Below are 22,776 nucleotides of genomic sequence, written 5' to 3' on the forward strand. Positions count from 1 at the left end.
CATACTCGCCCTGCATACCTCCTGTATTATAGCACTCTAAAGTCATAAATAGATTGCGAAAATGCTATAGTTTTTTAGATACTAATTGATTTATCTTCAAGTTTTTTTTTTAGCTTGATCAAAAATTGCGCTTTAAGGGAGCGCCGAAGCCCCGCCCACAATGACGCTTGGAAGAGTGATGTAGTCGTTTGAATCGTGTCGTCACTATCTTGGCATGCGTGTCCTTGGTGGGTGCGCCGACGACACGAGTCACCACGTAACTGAAACGACTACGTCTTTCTTCTAAGCGTCATTGTGGGCAGGGCTTGCGGAGCTCTTTTCGCGCGCAATTTTTAATTCGGGCTAAAAACGTGGAAAGCTATCAATTATTATCTTCGGAGCTGTTACATTTTTCGCAAATTATTTCGATCGCTCTGGCCCCTAGTAGTAATTGCGGTCAATGCTGCAATTGCAACATGGCCCCTAGAAACCAATCATTAAAAAGTTAAATAACCAGTTTTAGTTCACGAGCCAACTTACCACGACGACTATCTCCTCGTATAACGTCCACCGACACTAATAAATATATGCGAAAACGGCACTCGCCTTTAAAAACAAATTGTAAAAAAAATAATCATAAAAAATATTAGCGCAAAGGATAAGGACGAGTAGAAGACTTGACCGGACAGGGGCTTGTCCTGTCCAGCCTTCTGCTGTCCTTGTCCTTCGCGCTATTTTTTTTTTTAGATTTTTAAATTTAACTTAAGTATAATGCTAAAATCAAACACACGAACATATGGAATGAGCCGCCCATTGATTCAGAAAGATGTAAGTCGTATCCATCTGCGATATATATATATATAAATATGTGTGTGTGTGTGATGGACCACGCCAGACGCTACGAGCCATCAGAGCCAACCAAAAGAGTTCCCTTCTACAACCCGGCTAATATAGCAACGTTGGCTCTGAAGCATACGCTCTAAAAAGTGTCCACACGGGGTGTTTTCACGTGAGGTAAGTGCGTCATTTCGTCGTTAGATGTCAGCCTGATAAGACATACGTTTTTGTAAACTATAGGCGTTTGAGGGCGTCGTGTGAATCCTTGGAATGCTCGCCTTCAGCACGCGCCGGACAGCTCATAAAAACAAAATGGCGGACGCGTCAATAAAAACAACGTTCAGGCCCGTTTACACGAGAACGTTTTCTTGCGTTTTTTTTTTTTTTTTTTTTACTTTCCGTCATGACTTTCCGGGACATTCGTGCTTTGCATGGCGCGAGGAGAGCTACTCCTTGAATTGGTTGTCACGCTATGTACGAAGCACGATGTCACGGTGACTCTCACCGTAAGCAGTCGTATAGGCTCTCGTAACATGAGGCAAAGTAGGCAAACAAAGCTGTGAAAGAAGCTTGCTGGGGGCGCTTCTGTTCCTCACTCTGGTAGTGCACGTGCTACCCACGCGATTGTTTTAATTTACAGAGTGTCTAGAAGCTTGGCGTTGCACGGGCTTGCACCAGCAGACAGAAAAAGTCGAAGTATCCTCAGTCTGGGTTTCGAAAATTTTCACCAGGCGGCAGTACCGCGGGGCTCTGATGTCACACCGCGGCGGTGGCGCTGCTATCGACACCGTGCACGCGCAGACGCTGCACCTCACGTGAATCTGGTTTCCGCGCACGCGCTGTCGCCTGGTGTGTGCAAACACGTTTGTAAACAGCGCGTTGGCGTATAAGGAAGGAGCGTTGGGACAACGGGAGTCCGGACTCACGGCAGCAGGGTGACGGGGGACCGCGGCCCGTGGAAGGAGGTCTGACTAGCGGCGGCGTTGGAGACCGACGAGGCGGGAGGCCAGGAGGGCGGCGGGTACGCCAGCGGAGACGAGGGACACGACGACGAGGGGGACTCGGAGCTGGCCTCCTCCGACGTGGCCTCGGAGCCCTGGTCGGAGCCCGGACACGACTCCGGGCCGGAGTCCCCGCAGCCGCCGTGGTAGCTGCGCCGGTAGTTGCCCTGGAACCCCTGCCGCCCGGGCTTGCGCTCGCTCCGGTACCACATGTACGAGTTCTTGGGGTACACCCTGGGGGCAGGAGAAAAGGCGGAACGATTAGGCTCCCGCCGAACACCCGTGAATACACGGTCGTAACAGTCGTGCAGAAACAGTCTGCAGTTACGTTCGAAGAAGGCGTATGTATGAAACGAACGTGTTTTTGAGGCCTTTCCTCAGATGCTTTGGTCATCGTGGGTACAACGGACACCTTGTCTTATTTTTTGTATGACGCGCATGGGCAGTGTGAGAACAGTGTACTAGAATTCGGGGTAGCGTTTGAACCCGGCGCGGCTCGGCAATGGGAGCTCGCGAGACTGCACGTGTAGACATGAACAATCGCGGAGCTGCAGTCGACAGGGCAGCAAAAAGTCTTCGAAGCCCGCACGTGCCCGACAACCACCCTGCTGGCCTCAGTACCGATGCGCCGGCGTCGACATACCCGTCGCGGATTTACACCACGCGCCTCACGCGAGCGACTCCGGTCCCAACACTACCCCGTATTCTAGATGAGGCTTTGGCTTAAGTTATAAAATAGTGTGCTGTTTAAAGTAAAAGTAAAAAGAAAAGAAGAAAAAAAAAAGTGCAAACGCCGATGTAGTGTTCGCGCTAACAATGCCGCGCAATGTACATTCACAGTCATTATATAGGTAATCAAGGTTACACCACCCCGACGCCAAACTGGAAAACGGCACTGTAATAATCAAAAGTATAAGAACCACAAAAAGCGAGAACAACGTGTAATGAGGCTAAATAAAGCGAAAAACAAACACAAACAAACTACAGGATTCCTTGGCAACCTTATTCGTTAATGTCAAAGGGAACGCTTCGCAGATGCATCAGGCTCCAGTGCTGGAGACGGCGTTATTTTTATCGCCTTAATGTTCGTCGAGTTCGCGCCGTGTACGGCCGGTCCGAGTCTCTAGGCGTATTCAATTGAAGAACAGTTGGAGCATTGCCCGAGTTCAAAGAGGTCTCATATAACAAATTACTTCGCTTCTTGAACAAAAAAAAAAAAAAAAAAGAAGGTCAAAATTGGGATAAGCTATAATTTTAGTTAGAGCAAGGTCGCGTTCTAGAATTTCGTGTTGGTACGAAGAAATCAGCACTCAATCCCCGAATGATCCATGTTCGCTATAAAACTGCCTTTTGTCGACCCTTGCAGTGGCACAGCACCTTCTCACAAATAAAAGAGATAGAACGTTTGCTAACAAAATAAATACATGCTTTAAACTTTCACTATGACAAGTGTTCGATTCTAGCGCGGAATCGATGCCAAGCTGCAGGAATGACAACGATTTTGATTATGCGCGTTCACGTTTAAATATTCCAGGTGCTCCTTAAATGGACACCGTTTCAAACCATGTGATACATTGCGCGAGGAAAGGACTTTAACCGACTTTTTTTATAGGTGTTTTTTAACCTCCTTTCACTTTCACGTCAAGCCTACAAGGAACAAAAAACGAGGGCATAAAAATAGCGTATTATAATGAACCACAAAAATGTATACCATTTCAATGACCATGCCACATGAATGTCCACAAGAAAAAATTGGTCGGTGCATAGGTGTACTATGCCTAATAATTTCACGTAGGGAGGAAGCGGGGGGGGGGGGGGGGGGAGTTAACACTTCGCCAAGTCGCGCTTGACAGCCGTGTGAACTGCCCGGGCCGCAAAAGGACGCGAGCCCGGCCGCTGTCCAGAGCGATGAGCGAAGAATGTCGAATCACGGCTGCCGGAGAGGCGTATATCGCCGATTCAATCAGACAGAAGCGCATCGCGTTGAAGCGAGCAAATGAGCAAGCCAGCAGACAAGGAATGGCTGCAGAAACCACTACTGCTGGTTGGCTACGAATTACGGTAACATGCGTTTACGACAACCTCAAAGACGACGTCTAAGACGACATCGACATCAAGGACGACTACTAGAACGACGTCAAGAACGACCTCTAGGGCGATCTTAAGGAAGGGCCTCTAGGTCGACGTAGAGGACAAGGTCAAAGACAACGTCTAGGACGATGACGACGTCAAGGTCGTCAGGTCCTTCGAAGAGGGTGCGAATGTGAAGTGTGAGAATGTGAGCTCGAATGGTCTACTGCGCTTACCTACTGCGCGTTAGGAGGCCGGTGTTATCTGCGTGACGTCACTTCCGTGACCAAGTTTTCGTGACATTGATCTCCCAGCTTTGACTCCCTTTCCAAGCGCAGAGAAAGACGTAGCTCTACATCAACAGACACACACATAGAGGAGGCAGTGAAGTGCAGGCAGGGGGATCGGTGGCCGAGTGGGTTTGCGAAGACCAGCTCGGAGCACGTGTAGCGAAAGATCGCGCTGAAGAGCCCAGGGATCCTGGGTTCAATTCCCACCCCTGCCCGTTTCGATCTGGATGAGCATCGCACCGGCGTGCGGTCGTGTATCACTACTGCATGATGCACTTTAAAGACCCCGCCTAGCGGCTGTACTGCACTGGCTAAATTTCTCACCTACAGCTGAGACACAAGTCGGCCGTTGCGGCAGACTAAGTTCAGGCTGTATAAACATACAAGTACCCCAATATATATGCATTTTTCTAAGTGCAGGCAGCTAGCTTTTGTGTTTACACCCCTGCCAACCTTTGAACCCCCTTTCAAACACAAAGGTGCTTCTCCTATCGCACCAGTGCCAAGGGCAGAGCACGCTTTACAGGGCAACACCACCCCCTCTTCTCTCTCCCATAACATACACACACGAACACACTTTTTGCTACGTGGATTTTTCCAAAAAAAGAAAAAAAGCTCCGTCTACAAAAAATATATTCGCACAATGCCCAATGCGCATCAATAGGTTGAGCACGAAGTAGAGTTTTGTCTTTGTGAGCAGTAAACTGAGACAAAGAAAAATGGTGCGTTCGTTCTCAATGGCATGCTGACGTCCTTTGTCTATGGAAATTTGGGAGTGTGCATCTACCCTGCGGTTCTTATGGTGTCACGACGTAGGCTACCTCACGGCGCAAAAAGGACAGATTCTAAACCACGCACAATAATTCTCAACCTCGCGTCCATACGCGAACCCGCAGCATTGGGCAACTTAGTGCAGCTTTTCAGAGCTAACGGCAAGCTGCACCAAATCAATATTTGAACGTACTGAAAATAAAATAAAAAAATACATACGCGGCACTAGCAGATGTTGACACATTAAACCTTCTGAGTACTCGTTTTTTATGAAAAAATACGAGGCTCGGTGCTCAAATATTTCCACTGTTCGAAAAACAAGACACATATTTGAAACTAAGAATCATTTGCATTTTTTAAAATTTGATTTTAATATTTAGCTTTGTCACCTTTTTTGTATTTGTAGATATTTTTTTCAAAAATCCATCCCCGTCATCTCGGTCAAAAGAGCGCCGACATGGCTGGAGCTACAAAAAACTTCACTTAAAAAAAGAAAAAAAAAAAGGGAATTACATTTGACGAGGTTTTGATACAGACTAAGAAGATACAAACAGATGGAAGAAACATTAATCTGCCAATCTATATGACGAACAGACAGACGGAAAGACGCTTGTGAAAGCGACCGCACGCATAGTTGTCAAATAAAAAAAAAGATTACATAAAAAACCACGGGATTTCAAACATTTTGCTTATGTTGGAAGCATCGAAGTCCACTTCATGGAATAGTTTTGGAACAAACGTGGCTCCTTTGATATCCGCCGTTCATGAAAACTCAAAACAAAAAAGCAAAAGCCAAAAAAAAAGAAATAAAAGAAAAGAAAACGGTACAGGGGAACGCGAAGTCTGAATGTATTAAACAAAACAACAACATAACGATGAAAACCAACTCACGAGTGCCGAATGAATTCGGGTAGCTCTTTATCTTTAAGCGCCAACAGCCCCAAAAGTTGCACTATAAGCGTACGTATAAAAATAATATGTCCCAAAAATTTAGACAAACTTAAACGAAGCTAAATGCTTCCACACGATTATTATCGGCCAAAGTATGTAAAGTAACCCTAAAAATAACCTTCATTTTTATCTTAAATATAAAATAAAGATTAACGGATAAAAATACATGTGCTTATGCAAAGTCGCTTTATAAGTCATCATCTCTTTCAGACTCGAGAGAAGAAATGATGAAACACACGAGGGAAACAAATTGAGCGAAAGAGAATTCTCCTTCGCTCAAGTTGGATAGAGCGAGACAGTTATGCATTAAACGATGAGGTCAGACGCATCTTGCGAAACCGTAAAAGAAGAAAAGCTTACAGAATAAACTAGAATCATAAAGAAAAAAGAAGGTAAATCGTACGTGCTCTTTTCTTTCTTGTGTGTGTGTGTGTGTCAGAGTGAGTGTTGTGTGAGTGTGTAGCGTTAAAATGTTTGTACCCAAAGTCTTTGGCGTCTGCTCTGTTTGAAAAATAAAATGAAGAACAAAAGTTCTCAATAGACTAATCTCACCAAGCGTCCAGCGCAACCGTGACGCAGCCACAACTCTAGTACAGAGGAGGCGGGCGGCAGCGCACGTGACGGTTAACGCCACCTCGTGCTCTGCACGCGCAGAGCTCCAGTGCGGCGCGTGCAGAAAGACTAAGTTCCCTCGATGCATTGCGGCAGCCGGGCGCAACCAAAGATGCTGGTGATATCGGTCTATTTATATCTTGAGCTGGAGTTTCGAACATAAACGAAAAGAGTTTTGTGTATTACCGGAATTCTTGAAACTAATGTTTGTTGGACTTGGGTTCTACAGGGTTAGAATGTGAAGATGAAGCGGGTTTTTTTTCCGACCCGCTGTAATAAACTACGCATCGCAGAAAACAAATTCCATGAGAACGTGACGCTAGAGGCGGGGACAAAATGCGAAACCTTGAGAAGATGGCGTTGCCTGAATCAAAAGATACGAGAGAAAAAGAAATTTCTCAATGAGCCGAGGTCCACCTATGCCTATTATTCATCAAACCAAGGAATGACATTTTAAACGCCTGTAACATCTATTTTGTTAAAAAAAAAAAAAAGGACCAGAGAGAAATCAAGCACAATCGTCTTTCTCGAGGACAATTTTTTTTTTTTTCACTATTTAGTGCTACAGTGGCCCACAACTTAATGTTTTGGCTAGATGAATATTAGGCTCAAGAAGACGTGGGCCTCATAGATTTCTTTTTTTTCTTCTTCTTCCACCGTGTCTTTTGATCCCGGTAACGTCGTGTTCTCAAACTTCCGAATTTCGTCACCACCGCATAGCGTCACGTTCTCACGAAGTTTCAATTTTGTTGCGATGCGCAGTTTATTCTTGCGGGCCAAAAAAAACTGCGATTCATTTTCTCGATCTAGCTTCGCGGAGAGCAAGTCGTCTGCTTTTTACGCAGGAGTTGCGGTGACGTCAAAACGACGCCTAGCTCTTATTGGCTGATTAAAAAAAAAAAAGAGGATAGTGGATAGACTTCAAAGCATCTACCATAGAGGTCCTCCCCCTATTTTTTTTTTAATCAGCCAATAAGAGCTCGGCTTCGTTCTGACGTCATCGCAACTCCTGTGTAAGAAACAGACGACTCGCTCTCCGCATAGTCACTGAGAGGTGGAGAGACGCCGGGCACTTTTTGCTCCGCCATTACTTCTGTGGCGTTCTCGTCTGCTAATGCGGAAATCTGATTGGCTGGAAAGGGATAATAAGATGTCTGAGACTCGCCACACCCGGCACGTCTTAAGCTATTGGCGACTATAGTAGAGCATGAAACGACCGCGCAATTTTTGTCAACCTCAGCGCTCCGTCAAAGAGAGTTTCACGAAGAATTGCGTCGCCAATTACTGTCTTGTGACCAGCACCGCGATTCACGGTCACGCGTGTGGACCACCTGCCAATAAAGTACTCGTTACAACTGACTAGTCTCGGGTTTATTTTTTCATCGGGGAAAAAAAAATGAAGATACAAGCTTTGTACATGCCTTTGATATGGAACTCCCGAGACTGGTATTCGGGGAAAAAAAGTAAACATCTCGGACTTTTCGGCCTTATTTTCGCTAGGCAGGGTTCCTGCATGTGTGACTTCGCTGAGAAAATTTCGGTATAAAATATAACGGCGGTATTTGTTGTTAACTTTCACCGGAAAGAATGACAGTTTGCTGCTTAAACAAACATCGGGAGATGCGAGTTCATAGAGGACATCAAATTGAGTGGGGACTAGAGTTCTTCAGAGCGCAGGCGGATAGATTTTAGAGCCTTGACAACTACGCCCACGGTGCGACGCCGGGTACATTTATCGCGCTGCATTGGCTGAGATGGTTCGTTCCGTGGTGTACATTCAGTAAAACTTACAACTTATATCGAACTTAGATATGGTAAAACTAAATGCAAGTTCACATTGGCCAACCCCCTCCCCCCTTTCCCATCTCATACGGTCCCATGACAATAAAAGCTTCATTGTTCATTCCAGATACCACCAAAGTTGTCGTCCTCAGCTAGAAATAAGCCACTTGCATCAGGAGATCATGCCCTTGCTGTGACGTCACACGGATGAAAGACGAGGCACTGCCACCGAAACACTGGGCGGTGCATAGAACAGGAACCCACGCGAACAGCCCTGCCTGTTTGCTAAACAAACTCTGCGGCGCGGGCTCATTCATCCCTCCGTCGATTAGGTTCCCAGGAACCGGATCTTGCTCGGGCTCGGAGCAACTGGTCCGGCCACTCCGATATTCTCTTCTCACTCTTTTCTTCTCCCTCTTTCTCGCTTTCTTGAACTTGGAAAGGAGAGGACGGAAGCGTCTTCGGGACTGACGCGATAAAAAAATTTATCACGCCACAAAATAGACGGCTTGAGATGATGTCATCGAGGCTACGCTGATGATAATCACGTTGCCCATCTCCCGCACTACGATGTCCCTTGATGCAACTTGTCGGGTTTCATCGTGTAGTTTTGGATGAGCTCCTAAGGAAACGATAGTAAAGAACGGTACACTGTTAACACAAGCACAATCCCCATTGTGTGTGTGTGTGTGTGCGCGTGCGTGCGCGTGCGTGCGAGTGTGTGTGTGTTTTCCAGTTTTGGAAGAAATACGAGTGTAGAGGAATAAGCTGAGACTAGAGAGCATATTGAAAGAAATTTACGAGACGCAATAGAATAGACAGTGCGTTTTAGGGAACACGTTTTTCGTGAGTTCTGGTCTGCTTGGTACTTACTGTTTTAAAGCCATCTACCAAGCACCCCAGCTGACCATCTCTAGGTAAGGAAGTTTCTCGTTCAACATCTATTCTGTACGAGTAAAGATAAGATGCAGCGTTCGGGCCAACTATCTCAAAGCAGCGTACACTGCACGACATGGCGCGAACATGACCTCTTGAATCGTCCTCTCGATCCGCGGTCGCACGTAAAATACATCATACAGAAGACAGTCAGCGCACATTCCTGAGTCGTGTAAGCAGATAAATTAATCATGATGTCTGCCGCGTCTTTTGTAATACGTACGAAAAGCATGACTGCAGCTTTGCGCCTTAGTATCAAACGACATATTCTATCGGATATACGAAGGACTCATGCGAGAACATTCCGATACACGGAAGTTTTTGTTTTGTTCTATGACAAATTTTTATTTTAGAGAAGAAGAAAAATAAAACATAGAAACCTAATCAAGGTTTGCGCGTTCGCGGTAACTTTGTCGCGGTCTGTACATTCGGGACGTTGGATGTAACGTGTCATAACCCTGCGGAAAAAAAAAAAAACAGAAAAAAACATGAATCTGTGGCAATGCTCGATCACCTGCTCTTTGGGGCCAGTTCATACGCGTAAAACCGCAGCTTCTCCCAGAGAACAAGGCCGAAGTGCCTTGCTTACTTTACGTCACCTCCCGAAGGCCAGGCGCAACACTCGAGGGTTCAACTTGTACCCCGCACTGGCCTTCCGGTGACGACGTACGAAACACAGCAGCTCCTTGCAACTTAAGAAACGCACGGCTGGGCGAGTTCCGTGTGTCTTCTTAAAGGTTCCTATGTCCCTGGGTCCGTAGGTACTTAGTTAATGGGAGTGCAGCATACCGAACAACGAATCAAGACGCGAGAATCGTAAGCAGAATAAGTGGGATCTCGGCTTAACCTCGAACAGCGCGCCCAGGTGAGGCGGACCTACTCTCCAGCCAGAACGTTCGCTGCTTGTCGTACAATGTTGCCAAGCGTTTCTTGCCGAAGCATACACAACTGAGCGAATAAATACATAAATAAATAAATAAATATATATATATATATATTTATTTATGAAACATACAGGAGTTGTCTTCGACCGCGAAAGAGCGCGAACAATTAAATAATATACAGTAACAAAAAAAAAATATCCAAGTCTCAAAGCGCTCCTCAAAATGCGCCAGAAGCCGCATGGCCACTGCATCAGCGATGGCTGCGCTCGCGGCAGCTCTGGCCTCCATGACGACGCGCTGGAACAGGGGCTGCGATCCTTATATAAAGTCAGCTTCAACCCTTAAACATGCCCCGTCCTACAATATTTGATGCCACGATTTTCTGTGGATATCTCCGCCCGCGTTCCGAAACAGTAACGTTACGCGGCGCCAGCGTCGCTCAAAATGGGAGCGCACGAGAGCCTTTCTTGCAAGGGTGTATACGGAACGCAAATTCGTCTGCTCTTTGAGCATTCGTTTACCTGTGAAATGCGCCCGCGCCGCCCGCTTTCGTTTCCCCCTGAACTCAACGAATGGCGGCGGCGCGCTTGGCTGGGACGCCATGGTGGTGGTGGTGAGCGTTGTAAGTGAAGATGGGGGGGAGCAGTCGCGCGTTCCCTGCACGCTCTCCTTGTCGTCCTTTGATTGGCGTGCCCTTCCTTGCGTTCTCGTGCTCTAAACATGCATTTAACTTCAGTCTGCTTGCCGTTTGGGGCGGGTCAGGGACCCAGTAACAATGACGTCACAGAAAGAAGGCCTCGCAGGTGGTGTTGGTGGCTCCCCAAAAGACGACCGCGAGATGTGCGTGCGGGAAGGTCGCTCGACACAGGGGCCTAAAGCGTCGCAACGACGAGAAGGGGGGCGACACAGCCGCCGGCGTGTCTCTTCTCTGGCGATCGAGGCAGGGTCGTGGCGTTGCCCCTTTTTTTTCCAGCCCGGGGCACCCGGAAAAAGACGGCCGGTCTCCCCGTCCGACATCGGAATGCAGCCCTGCTCTAGCGAACGCCGGCGCGTCGGTGCGGCGCCACGGCGATGGGCGACCTGGTTCCGGGCATCGGCGTCGTCGTCGAGTTCGACCGAACGGGGACTCCCCGCTGCGGGGACAGAGTGGACGCCCACTCAAAACGGCCCTGGCGGCCGGCGGACGGTCGGCCGCTTACGAGAACGGCGAGCGGGCGCGGTAGAGGCTCTCCCCGCACGCTACACCGGCCCGGCTTAAAACTTGACCAGATTGCGGGGCTTCGGCGCGGGAGGTGGTGGTGACGTCACGGAGTTATGTGAACGTGGAAATCCGATTGGTGAGCGAATGGGCTGACCCTCAAACCGTGACGCGGAACGTAGCATTATATCGGCCACGTATCTGACGGGCGAACAAATTCCCGTTCCGCTAATCGCTTACTTTCAGTGGCAAAGTCATCTCTTTCTTCGCAGAAAATGTATGAGCATTAGAGCACGATGTGTATTTCGTTTCCTATTGGCTTAAAGTCACCAGGGATAGAAGATAAAGTCACACGTCTTCCATTCCGACTTTACCAAATATGAAACACAGTTCGCGGCACTGTCCGTAAGGGCACCGTCCCTCCATACGAGCATTTTTGGATCCAATTCAATCCGTTGAGATCCAATCCAATCCAACAACCTCAGAGGCGCCAACCGGTTGCTTAGTCTGCGCCCGCGCACAAATTTCCCACAATTCCTGCTACCGGCGTCGGCGAACCTCGATATACGTCATGCCACGTCTGCATCATTTGTTCGGCGAAATTTCAACGCGATGCTGAGTCATTACCGTCACACCTCATTTTTCGAGCCCAAAGGCAAACGAGAAACGACACGTTAACGAGCCAGCAGTGTGTGGCCCTTCGCACGAACGGACACCAGCATCGGATGGAGGAGATCGAGCATCCCGAAGGTTATTAATTACGTCGAAGCAGTGAACTCGGGCGCAGCCCTATATTAATGCTCGGTTAACTCCGATAATTTCGGAGCCATTACAGCCGTTCCTCTCCGTTCCTCACTTTCGGGGAAGGATTATTTCCCAATTCGGCCGACTACTGTTCTTAAAAATCCTACTTCTTTTTTTTTTTTTTTTTCCGCCGTCGTCCTTAGTTTTAAAGCGGGATTTGGATGGGGATACATATAACTGGAGGCATCAGATAATACATTTCGATAAACAAAATCAAAAATACTGCGGGTGCTTTCGTAACATTGTGTCGCGTATCCCGAAAGCTCCACGTTTTGCGTAACGCAGTCAATAAAGGACTCGAGTGTCCGATAAATTATTTTGATTGCAGGTTACGTAAAACAACCTTAAACTAACGTGCAAAAAAAAAAACATAAACGAAAAGAAAATACAACACATAAACAGAATATAAACGGTGGCCCACTGGCGGGTGCGCTTGCTTTCGGTTTTTAACCATTCTGCCGAGCCTGGCACGCCAACGGTGATAATATTCCTTTCGTTCAAATAATGATATGTCATAAGACCCTAGGAACATTCTCACGTTAGACGATATAGACTATTACGGCTATTAGCAGCCTGGCATCTTTCATTGCGGTCTGTGGATTTCTGATTAAATCCGGGGTCGCGCTGCTTATAGATCATACAAAAGACAGTCTACAAACGCAAGTCACCGCAATGTCCATGGTTCGAATGCCAAGTTTTCTTCTTGAACTCAGTGACATGCGGAATTCGAAGCACGGATCTTGTGGTGACTTGCGGTCGAAACTGTTTGCAGAATGTCTTTTGTAGCCCGCCTTAACAATTAAACAACTGTAAAAAAAAAAAAAAAAGAATGACGACTGGATTTTAGGGAGTATTCACTGGAGCCATATTTGTGGGTGCTGTTTAGAGCGCATGCTCAGAAGGAGCTCACATCAAAAGGCTGCTAAGACCGGCACTCTTGATGGTGCGGAATGCACGTTGCAAAAAAACTGTGGAAGCTCGCCATCAGCACGCGCTCAGCATTCGCGCACACAGCAATGGCCGCCAGTGAATACTCCCTATAGTTACGGGTATAATAAGTACGGTAGGGATCCTCTTTAGAACGACAGGCATACAACATGTGCTCCATGATTTCCGCCGTGCGTTGGCTGCGAGAGCGCACTCGAGGTGCTCAAGACACCGAAGCACTGTCGAAGGCAGGAAGCTCGCGCTGGAGGCGGGACAACTCAACCCTCGGATTTCTAACGTTCTAACGATCTTGTCAGTTGGTATGGAGTGCTTTCACCGATGTAATTTCGTCCGCCATTTTGTGTTATAGGGCTGTCCGGCGCGTGCTGAAAGCGGGTAGTCCGGAAATTCGCATGATACCGTCAAATCAGGAGTGAACAAAAAAAATTAAAAGTTTCATTACACGTTTTTTTTTTTTTTTATGAATAAAACATTTTATTACTTACTCTAGCAGAATGTCGGATTGACGTCATGTGAAAACTCACCAATACGTAATATCCCGAGAAATGCCCCATTCCCAAAAGATAGCCTAGCCCTAATTTTAGTTTGAGTTGCTATTTTTTTTTTTTTCAGTAACAGTTGACCGCGGCAGGAGAAAAGCGAACATCGCTCACATTGAAGGACAGTCGTTTTTGGTTCATCACGATCCTTCCTGCGATCACAAGTTTCGAGAGTCACAAAATCTAAAACTATCATTTCTGCAACTTTTTATTATTATGGCACACCGAAAGTTAGCCCACCCGTTACTTTCGCCCAATTTGCTATCGATTTTAGGTGGGCGATCTCTCGGGATACCACTGTAGTCACACTATCTCGCCTTGTTCGATAACCCTAAGATAAATTAAAGTTCGCGTTTCTCGTAAAGATGAACGCGAAAAGGGGGAAAAAAAAAAACACCCTTTTTGTAATAGCGAAAGTTGCAAAACTTGGAAGTCGCTAACACCTTCAGAAATGCAGAAACGTAAGAACGCCGTCTTCCCGAGTTTGAAGAGTCAGCGGAGTTCGGCGTTCTGACGTCTAATCCGCGCTCTCGTTTCCTCCTCTCCCCCAGTGTCTGCCCGCATAGTTACAAGGAAGTTCTCTGCTTTCCAACTGGTTCCTTATTGTTTTATTGGGGCTCCCCGCAACCTGGTTTGTCTCTGTTCAAACGCACAGGACCGGCCGTGTCGTGTATCCCTCTGTACACGCCGACAGCTTTAAAAAAAAAAAAAAGCTGCAGGACGTGGTTTATTATATTGACACTTCTCTCGCTTCCCGAGTCCTTCTTCAGTGTTGATATGAACCGCATTCTGATTGGCTAGGGGTCGAAACAAGACGCCCGGAGCACGCCCTGCGCGTCCCTGTCAGTGACCGCGGACGTCCCTTGCAGTCGGCATTTGCCGTGCCCGCGAGCGTACACTGCTAAAGTCTCTGTGGCACAGATGTGATGCGACGGAAAAAAAAAAACAAAAAAAAAAACAACGTTTTTCGAGGCAACAGATTCTTTCAACGGGGTCGTGGGAGCGTACGGAAGGGGTCGAGGACGAAAATAGGCCAGCGGCCGATTGTGTGCTTTGCTGTTTGCCGCTACGCAGGCTAAACGCGGGGAGCGTGCGTGCGTGCGTGCGTGTGTGCGTGTGTGTGTGTGTGTGGGGGGGGGGGGGGGGGGAGGGGGGATATGCCATCGGTCGAAATTGGAGCTCTTTTTCTTTTTATCTCCCGGACTCTGAGATGCTTCGTTTTCCTGGGGCGAGAAATATTTATTCCCTTCTATTCTTTTTTTGTTTTGTTTTTGTTTCGTGACGTTAAGATTAAAAGAGAACAGTGCTGACGTCGCGAGAGGACTGCAGCTTTAAAGCGGACGTAAGTTGGAAGTTGTCTCTCCGCTTATTACTGTTAATTTGCTTTTGTCGTAGAAATACGCCCATAGACCCGAATAGAAACACACCTTTCCCCGCTTTCTTTCTTGTTGTTGTTCTTTTTTTCAAATAAAAAAAAACCCGGGTTTTACCCTTCGAATTGAGACGACTGTAAAACACGAAAACGTACGACTCGATGTTTGAGGCGGCAGACACCACAACCGTCAAGACGACATTTTTACAAATATTTCGCAAAAAAAAAAAAGTATTTGCGATGCATTAAAACAACTTCTACAAAGACGGTGTGCCACGCAGAAGTTATCTGGCCGAGAAGTGAACCCCGAATTTTTCTCCAGCTTGCATTCCACGGCACCCTGGGCGAGATTCCACGGGAGTGTGTTTTCGACACCCGTTTCGGTTATTCCTGAATTTGTTTTTACAGCCTTGTTTGGCCCTCCAACCGGTTCCAAAGCAAACAACAAAAGCGCGGCGGCACGCGTTCCTATTTCTTTTGTAGTCGGTTCAGAAAACAGACATACAACAGCGGGTACAAATCCCAGTGTTAAATGTACAAAATGTCCCCGAAAAAACTTTACTGTATTCTTTTTTTGTTTAATAGCAAAAATAAACTGGGAATTTCCGAACGCACAGTCTCCATCCAAATGTAGCGCTTTCGGACCAGATGCCGAAGTTTCGGAACACACTGTTATCCTACTCTAAAGTTACGAGCGATTTACGGAAAATTTCTCCGCGAAAATGGTGGGCGACAAAGACCACGAACGCGTGGCACTGGATGGCACAAACGTCCCGAGGAAGAGCCCAATTTTCGCAGCGAAAGTTTAAGAAAATCGCTCCTAGCTTTTGAGTAAGATATAACTTGTCAGCTTTGAAACTTTGGCACCTGGTCCGCCTTTTAGCGTTAGACTTGCGCGGATACTAAACGTTCGGCGATGAGTAGTTTATATACGCAATAAAAAGAAAACAACATCAGCAAACAATGTAAATATTTTTCGGGTAGAGTTGTACATATAACCAGACGCCTCACAAAATACAGAATGCATATAAAATGTAATTAGTTTAAAGGTCGGGAGAGTTGGTCTTCCCCCGTATGGCGACAACGGTCCAAGTTGTAAGGAAAACTTTAGCGTGTGGAGTACGACTGCAATAGTTCATCATAGTTAAATAAAAATTGCAGGACGCGGCAAGCCCCGGGAGTCTCATTAACACTCCACAACCAAACAGACTGCGGCATTGGCCGATAAGATCGTCTAAGAACCAATCACGAGGTTGGATGTGTGTAAAAACTAAAAAAGTGCCCTCCATTTTTTTTTTTCTTTAGGCTGGCGGAGTTCATTTTGCGGCCTTTTAACTTTCATCACGAAGCAGGCTAAAATAAATGACGTATACAAGCCGTTTCCGAGAAAAGAGAGCCGTGTTTTTGGGCCCGGGGCAAATAAACTGCGCATCGCAGAAAGCTCAAACTCCGTGAGAATATGACGCTAATGGTTAGGATTAGAACGTCAAAGTTTCAGACCTTGACGTCACTTGGATCAAAAGATAATCGAGAAAGACAAAATTTCTTTACAGGCCGACGCCCAGTTAAGCCTGATATTGTCAAAACACGAACTGACACTGTGGACGCAAGTAGTATTGTCTGTGAAAGAAACACTTGCCGGCGAGAAAGAGAATATTGTTTTCTTCATTGCTGACAAGCTTTTTTTTTTATCACAGAAATAGATGCTACAGGCTCCCACAGGGTTATTTTCTTTTTTCTGTTTTTTTGTTTTGACGGTTTTCGGTTTCCTTTGATCCGTGTAACGTCATGTTCCCAAACTTTCGCGTTCAATCCCAAACGCTAGCGTCACATTCTCGCGGTGTTTGAGCTTTTCGCGATGCATAGTTTATTTATCCCGGGCCGAGAAGCACGGTTCTCTATTCTCGAGAATGCCAGCTGTGTATCAAACTGCCATGATGTACCCCCTAATAAGGCGTTTACTGACTGTGCAGTGCTGGTAACACGATGCTCGTCCAGACTGAATGCGCACATCGTCTTTACGTCAAACTGTGTTCCGAGCTTCTGTTGCTCACCGAGGAGGTCCTTCGTTAGCGGCGGTTTCTTAGCACGTGCTCCGCGGGAACGTGAACGCAAATGCATTTCTTTCATAGAGTGAAGGTCGCCAGGAAGTGGCGCAAGTTATGGCAAAACGGGGAAAAAAAGAAGAAGAAGAAGAAGAATCAGCAATGATCGACCCTGACCTCGTGCTCTGAGCGAGCAGCGCTCCCGCAGTCCGAACGAGAACGGGGGAAGGCAGGAACAACCCACGCCCCGCGGCCGAGTCAACGGTCGTGAAGGTTATTTTCTGCGGCTGAGGCCGCCCCAACGCCCCAGTGCCGCTCGCGGCTCCAGCTGTGGCTTCCGGAGCTCTGGTTATAGCACTGCCGACGCCATCGCTGTTGTTCGCCTGCTGATGCCCGCGCGCGCGTCCGTTACGGGCTTCGTCACACAAGAGAGCGGCGAGCGAAATACATGTAGTGTTCGCCGACATGCCACTAAGCCGCGGTCAAACTGCCAACGCGTCATACAAAAGACGGTCTGCAGAAACTGTACGAGGCGCGCCCTTTCCTCGCACGACGGCCCCGCCGCGTTGGTCGTACAAAAACTGTCTGCAGGAAGTTTTGATTGAGGCGAGACCGCACACAGTTTTGTTATCGTGTCTGCGGACAACAACGGGCGAGCGGCAAGGAAACTTCCGAGGGACTGTTGAACTGAAGTGGCAGCAAGCCAATCGGGGAAGCAGCACATTAGCATAACCCACCCCCCTCCCTCTGTGGTGGGGAAAACTGAACAAGGGGACGGGGGGGGGGGGGGGGGGGGTTATACTAGTTCTGAAGAGCAGTAACGTACGCACCTTTGTGCCAAAAAAGAAATTACAATTTTAATGATGGTGGCGACAAAACAAAAGGAGTGAGAGATTTCGGGAACTGCTGCAAGAGAACCTAAGAGTCCCGTGATGCTGGTACAGCAAAGTTGAGACGCCGGGAAAAAAAAAAAAAAAAAAAGAAAATTCCGCGTTTGAAGCGGGATTTGGCGACTTCTGTTTGTTCATACTCAGGCGCCGGCAACTGGTGAACAAGTGTTGCTGCCGGATATTGCGTGGAAGCTTCTGTTTTGAAAAAGCTGACTTCGTGAGGTAGGCGTATTGTTCGTTAGTTGTTCGCTTTAAAAAAAAAATAAGACAGCTCGTGTTTGTTAGTCGTCGAGCAAGTTTGCGTTTTTGGCAAGTGGCTTTTTTCTTTCTGGTCTGGTTTTAAATGTTTGTTAGAATGCAATTTACTAAAACTGTCTCAAGTCCACAAGCTGAAGTTTCTTTTTCCTGCAATTTTAATAAATGATACTTCAGACAGCGAGCGAGATTGCAGATTTACGAGACAGACTGCGGCGCCGATAAATCACAAGCGGTGACGATGTATACATCCTTTTCGCAATTTAGTCACCCAACGGAGGGTTAAAAATATGCGGTAAACAAGCATTGCCGACAAATCGAACAAAAAGAGGGACCTATGAAGTAATATGAAGTGAAAACAAAACAAAACACTATCACGTAAACAGGGGGCCGGGCGCTTTTTGCGTCGGCAAAGTGACAACATTTTGGCCCGTCCCGTTCGAGACGAGCTGTCTCCTTTCCTTGACACCTTTCCAAATTTCGAACCAGTAATAACACGTGACACCCCTAAACTCCAATCCCCCATCCCCCGCTTGCACATTTTGCCGTCACTTCGCAAACAAGGCGGAAAATTAAATAAGAAAATTAAATGGGAGTAAGAGATGCTTTCCCAAAGTTCAGTTGACGTAAGAGGTTAAGGCGTTGTCGCGCTGTTTGCGAAATCCAAAAGCCCGAAAGAGATACCGAGTGACGTCACGGACAAGTGACGGCTATCGGCTCACGGCCAAAAGATTCTCTGCACCACCGAGAAAACTAAAAACAAAATAAATGGAAAAAACAGGTGGGGATAAAAGCGCGCCATGGTCCCCAATGGTCGTCTAATTTTATACCCCTCAAAACACGCGGAATGCGAAGTGGGGACTTTGATCGAAAGAGACTTGTCTGCGGAGTTAGTTTTGTTGTTGTAAAATATTTATTCTTCTTTTTTTTCTCGTCTATCATAGCAAACAGAAAAGCTTTCCAGTTAAAAAAAATAATAAAAAGGCAACGGGGTTTTGTTTTTGCGTTGCCTCGCTGCAAACCACCTGGGAATGCAATAGCGTTGTTTGCCATCCATAAAAGCGAGCTTTTCAATCTCTAGCCAAACGTCGCTTTCGCTTCTTTTGCACCCCTTTGGCACGTCGAGCACGGTCATTCCAACACCACTTCGATAGAAGGCCGTAGTGCTAAAGGTTTTACGTCACTTGCTGAGGGCCGGCGTAGGAGGGCACACGCAGCGCTCGTGTCCAAAACGTGTCCCACGATGGCCCTCCGTCAAACGTTCCGTCAAACCAAACTCCCTTGCCCGTGGGTTACACTATATATGATAAGCTTGGTGGACGTCGTATCTGCGTTTTACCAGACCAATGGGTGGTCTTGTACCATCTGAGCGTGCTTTTCAAGCAACCGCACCAAGCACACACGCAGACAACGTGGCCACGCGGTTCAAAAAACGTGTTATTGGCAGAACCAATCACTGTTGTGTTATTGGCAGAACCAATGCACGCGCCCTAAACAGTGCCAGCTTCCCGTACGGCATCCGCAGAACCAATCACTGCATGAGTAAAAGCTTAGCCTCCTATATACTGACAAAGCCTGGCAGGTCGTCACGAGAAGCGGCCGCCAGAATGGAAGAGGTGGAGAAGCAGACAACGGATGAAAGGAGAGCCACGTGACCGGCGCTCCGGTGCGGCGAGACGCCGAGACACACTTCTCCCGAGCGAATTTTTGTGTGTCGGGTCCTCGCCGCTACAAACGCTGTGCGCTGACGTCCAGGTCCCTCCAAAAAAGCTCTTTGATTATCTGTGTTAATAGATCCTCGCGCTCCAAATCTGCGACCGGGCATTCTATGGCTCCGTCGTCGTACTGCCGGGCTTTGTGAGTATACGCTCCGTGCGGGAACTATAGGGGGCGCTTTGAAAAACGCGCGTAGCGCCGCTAGCGGAGGAGCTGGCGTTCGACAGTGAGGCGCGCTCAGCAGCCTGCGGCGCCTTTTCGCGTGCGAAGCTGTAGCGGCGGAACCGCCCGCGGGCGGAACTTTTGCTTTTTGAGCCGATAAGTTGAGGGTGACGTTGCATGACTGCTGGGGCAGATTTAAGAAGGGCATTTAGCTGTTCTCCGCTTCTTATATACTGAGTTTGAGTCGTTATTAGGGGTAATAGGGAGTGTCGTAGACCGCGTTGCCCCCTCCGCTAAGTGTTCCGCAACGAAGAAGTTGCTACTGCGCCTGCGCGCCGATAGCCTTGACTGTGGAGTTCCCACTATCGTAGCGGGTTGCGGAGGGCCTTGCGGGACGGCGAAAACGATCTACGAAAACTCCCTTATTTCTTTAGTAGCGGTCGAAAAAGGGGTTTGAGCAATTTTCCGAAAAGCAAGACGGCCGTCACCATAATTGCTCTAAGTGGAAAATTTGTTTCGCTCGTCGCTGTAAACGGACTTCTGAGACGATTATATTTGGACGCGAGTGAGATGTTCACTAAGTTTGTGCCCTAAGTGGGCCAAGTTTTATTAAGACAGCAGGCGTGAAAGTTATGGTTCGAACGAATACTAGGAATAAAGCTGTCAAGAATATCCAATATTGAACCCAAAATGTTGTGTTAGAACCGGGCTGTGCGAAGTGCAGATTTGGACACGCAGGTTCCTGGACATGACCGTAACTTGACATAACAGTTATAAAAAATAGGTGGCATAGGGAAACCAGGTGGAAATTTGGTTTGGGCGGCGTAACTGAATGGGAAACGGTTTTGACCGTGAAAGGGCTGTCAAGAAAATACCATTCGTCGTGGGTGATGGAGACTTACAGGTAAAAAGGGACTAGTGCACTGTACTTCCAATTGGAACAACTTTACGAAATGTGGTTTCAAAACCGAGAAAGTCAAGTTTCCGGCCGACACAAGGTTTGGCCGTCAAAGGCTTTTGCAGTCAGCTGTTGTGTATAGTAATCTGGTTGTGTGAGTGCTGATTTTCGGCACACAGGTACTTTGACAACCGTAACTTGACAAAGCACTTATACCTAAAAGAGGTGGCATAGTTTAACCAGGTGGACATACTTTTGGACGGCGTAACTAAATGGAAACCAGTTTTGACCGTCAAAGGCTGTCAAGAGAAAACCACTCATCATGGCCGGGAGGTGCATACTTTAAGGTAGGAAGGGACCAGTGGACGGTACTTCCAGTTAGAACAGCTTTGCGATAGGTGGCTCTAAAGCCGAGAAAAAAATGGTTGTCTACAAGACAAGAGGTGTCAGCGTTTCCACATCCAAAAGGAGGCTGATCAAAAAAGAAAGCACACGACATAAACTTCCATACTTAAACATCGATTGTCCAGTGATTCCAAGTTTCATTGTAGTTTTTCTTAGATTCATATTTGTAATTTTTTGTACCGTCCGAATCTTTGTTCATGAAGTACAGCCTGCGTGCCATACTGGTCTGAAAATATCATCGACACGTACGATGGGGACGAAGCTTCTTTGGACGGCATTCCTTCAACGAAATTCGCACTGCATACCCGCGAGTGTGGGATGGCACTTCAGTCGAGCTGAGATATGTAGGCGTTACTGGTACGAAAACAAACACAGAGGGCAAAACGGCAGTGTAGCATATGTCAGCCGTGCCGACGCAGTGGCAGACATGATCGGGAGACCATATTTCTCGCGTCGTACGGCACGGGTCCATCGTTGTCGCTGTCCCACAAAACATCGGCGAGGTGAAAAACTGTGAAACTTCGTCCCCACGAGATACGACGCATAAATATTGGAGCACTTAACGACGCAGCAGTTCATGCTGTCAACCCAGCGGAATTGCACCGCTCCGACTTCAATCCGTACCAATGTACGCTGCATAATTTCGTTTCGCTGTGGCTCTCACTGCCTACCTTCGGTAACGGCCGCACGGCGGCGCGCCGGTCGCGTCGCACGGAGTGTATAGAGGAGACCATGGTAAAAGTGATAGCCCAAAGCTGGAAAAAAATAGAAACGCGCTCCGGGTTGGCGCTCGAGTCCCGTACGCAAATAGTAATAATAATAATAATAAGTAACCGATTACAATTACAATTACTCTTGCTTAGAAAAGTATTCAATCATAGATTACTTGATTACTTGAGACGAAAAGTAATTGGCCTTTACTTCAAGAAAAACCTGCCGTCGGAAACTGGGTTCGATGATATCTTTGGAAACTTGTACGAACAAAAGGTGCGCCGTTAGAAAGGGAAGGGAAAAAAGATCGTAGAGGTTACGAGTAATTTCAGTATTTCCACAAGTAATTCGAGTACCCTCGCGATCACTTCCTATATGATAAACGTAGTCAAAAGATTACAAAATCACTCCAAAAAGTAAGTTGTAGAAAAAGTACAAAATGACTCCAAAATCAATCACAAAGCGAGAAATGTAAATACATCAAGACACGGCCTGCTTTCTAAGTTGTAAAGGAACCGGCGCGATGTCTGTCATCCTTGAAGCGTCCATGTTTGAAAATTAGACTGCCCAAATCATCACTATAATTAATGCGAAAGCATACACTGTCCCATGGAGCGAACCGGCGTTATCAGCTTTTGAAGCCGCGGTAAACGGCACATAAATTCCTCTGTCCTATGGAGCGAAGCCCGTAGCCTGTAGCAGCAAACTGATGCTTCACCT

The 22,776-nt window shown here is 47.2% G+C and overlaps 1 protein-coding gene across 1 annotated transcript in view; it reads right to left on the minus strand.

The window, feature by feature from the left end:
* LOC8051012 overlaps nucleotides 1-22,776 on the minus strand; it is a gene marked incomplete in the record, with an annotated part of 650,797 nt that overhangs the window by 18,459 nt on the left and 609,562 nt on the right. The window contains 1 exon segment of the mRNA XM_042289953.1: nucleotides 1,743-2,051. Coding sequence (XP_042145887.1) covers nucleotides 1,743-2,051 — 309 coding nt within the window.

This window comes from Ixodes scapularis, unplaced genomic scaffold (assembly GCF_016920785.2).
Source record: "Ixodes scapularis isolate PalLabHiFi unplaced genomic scaffold, ASM1692078v2 PGA_scaffold13__105_contigs__length_92229423, whole genome shotgun sequence".
Taxonomy (NCBI): domain Eukaryota; kingdom Metazoa; phylum Arthropoda; class Arachnida; order Ixodida; family Ixodidae; genus Ixodes; species Ixodes scapularis.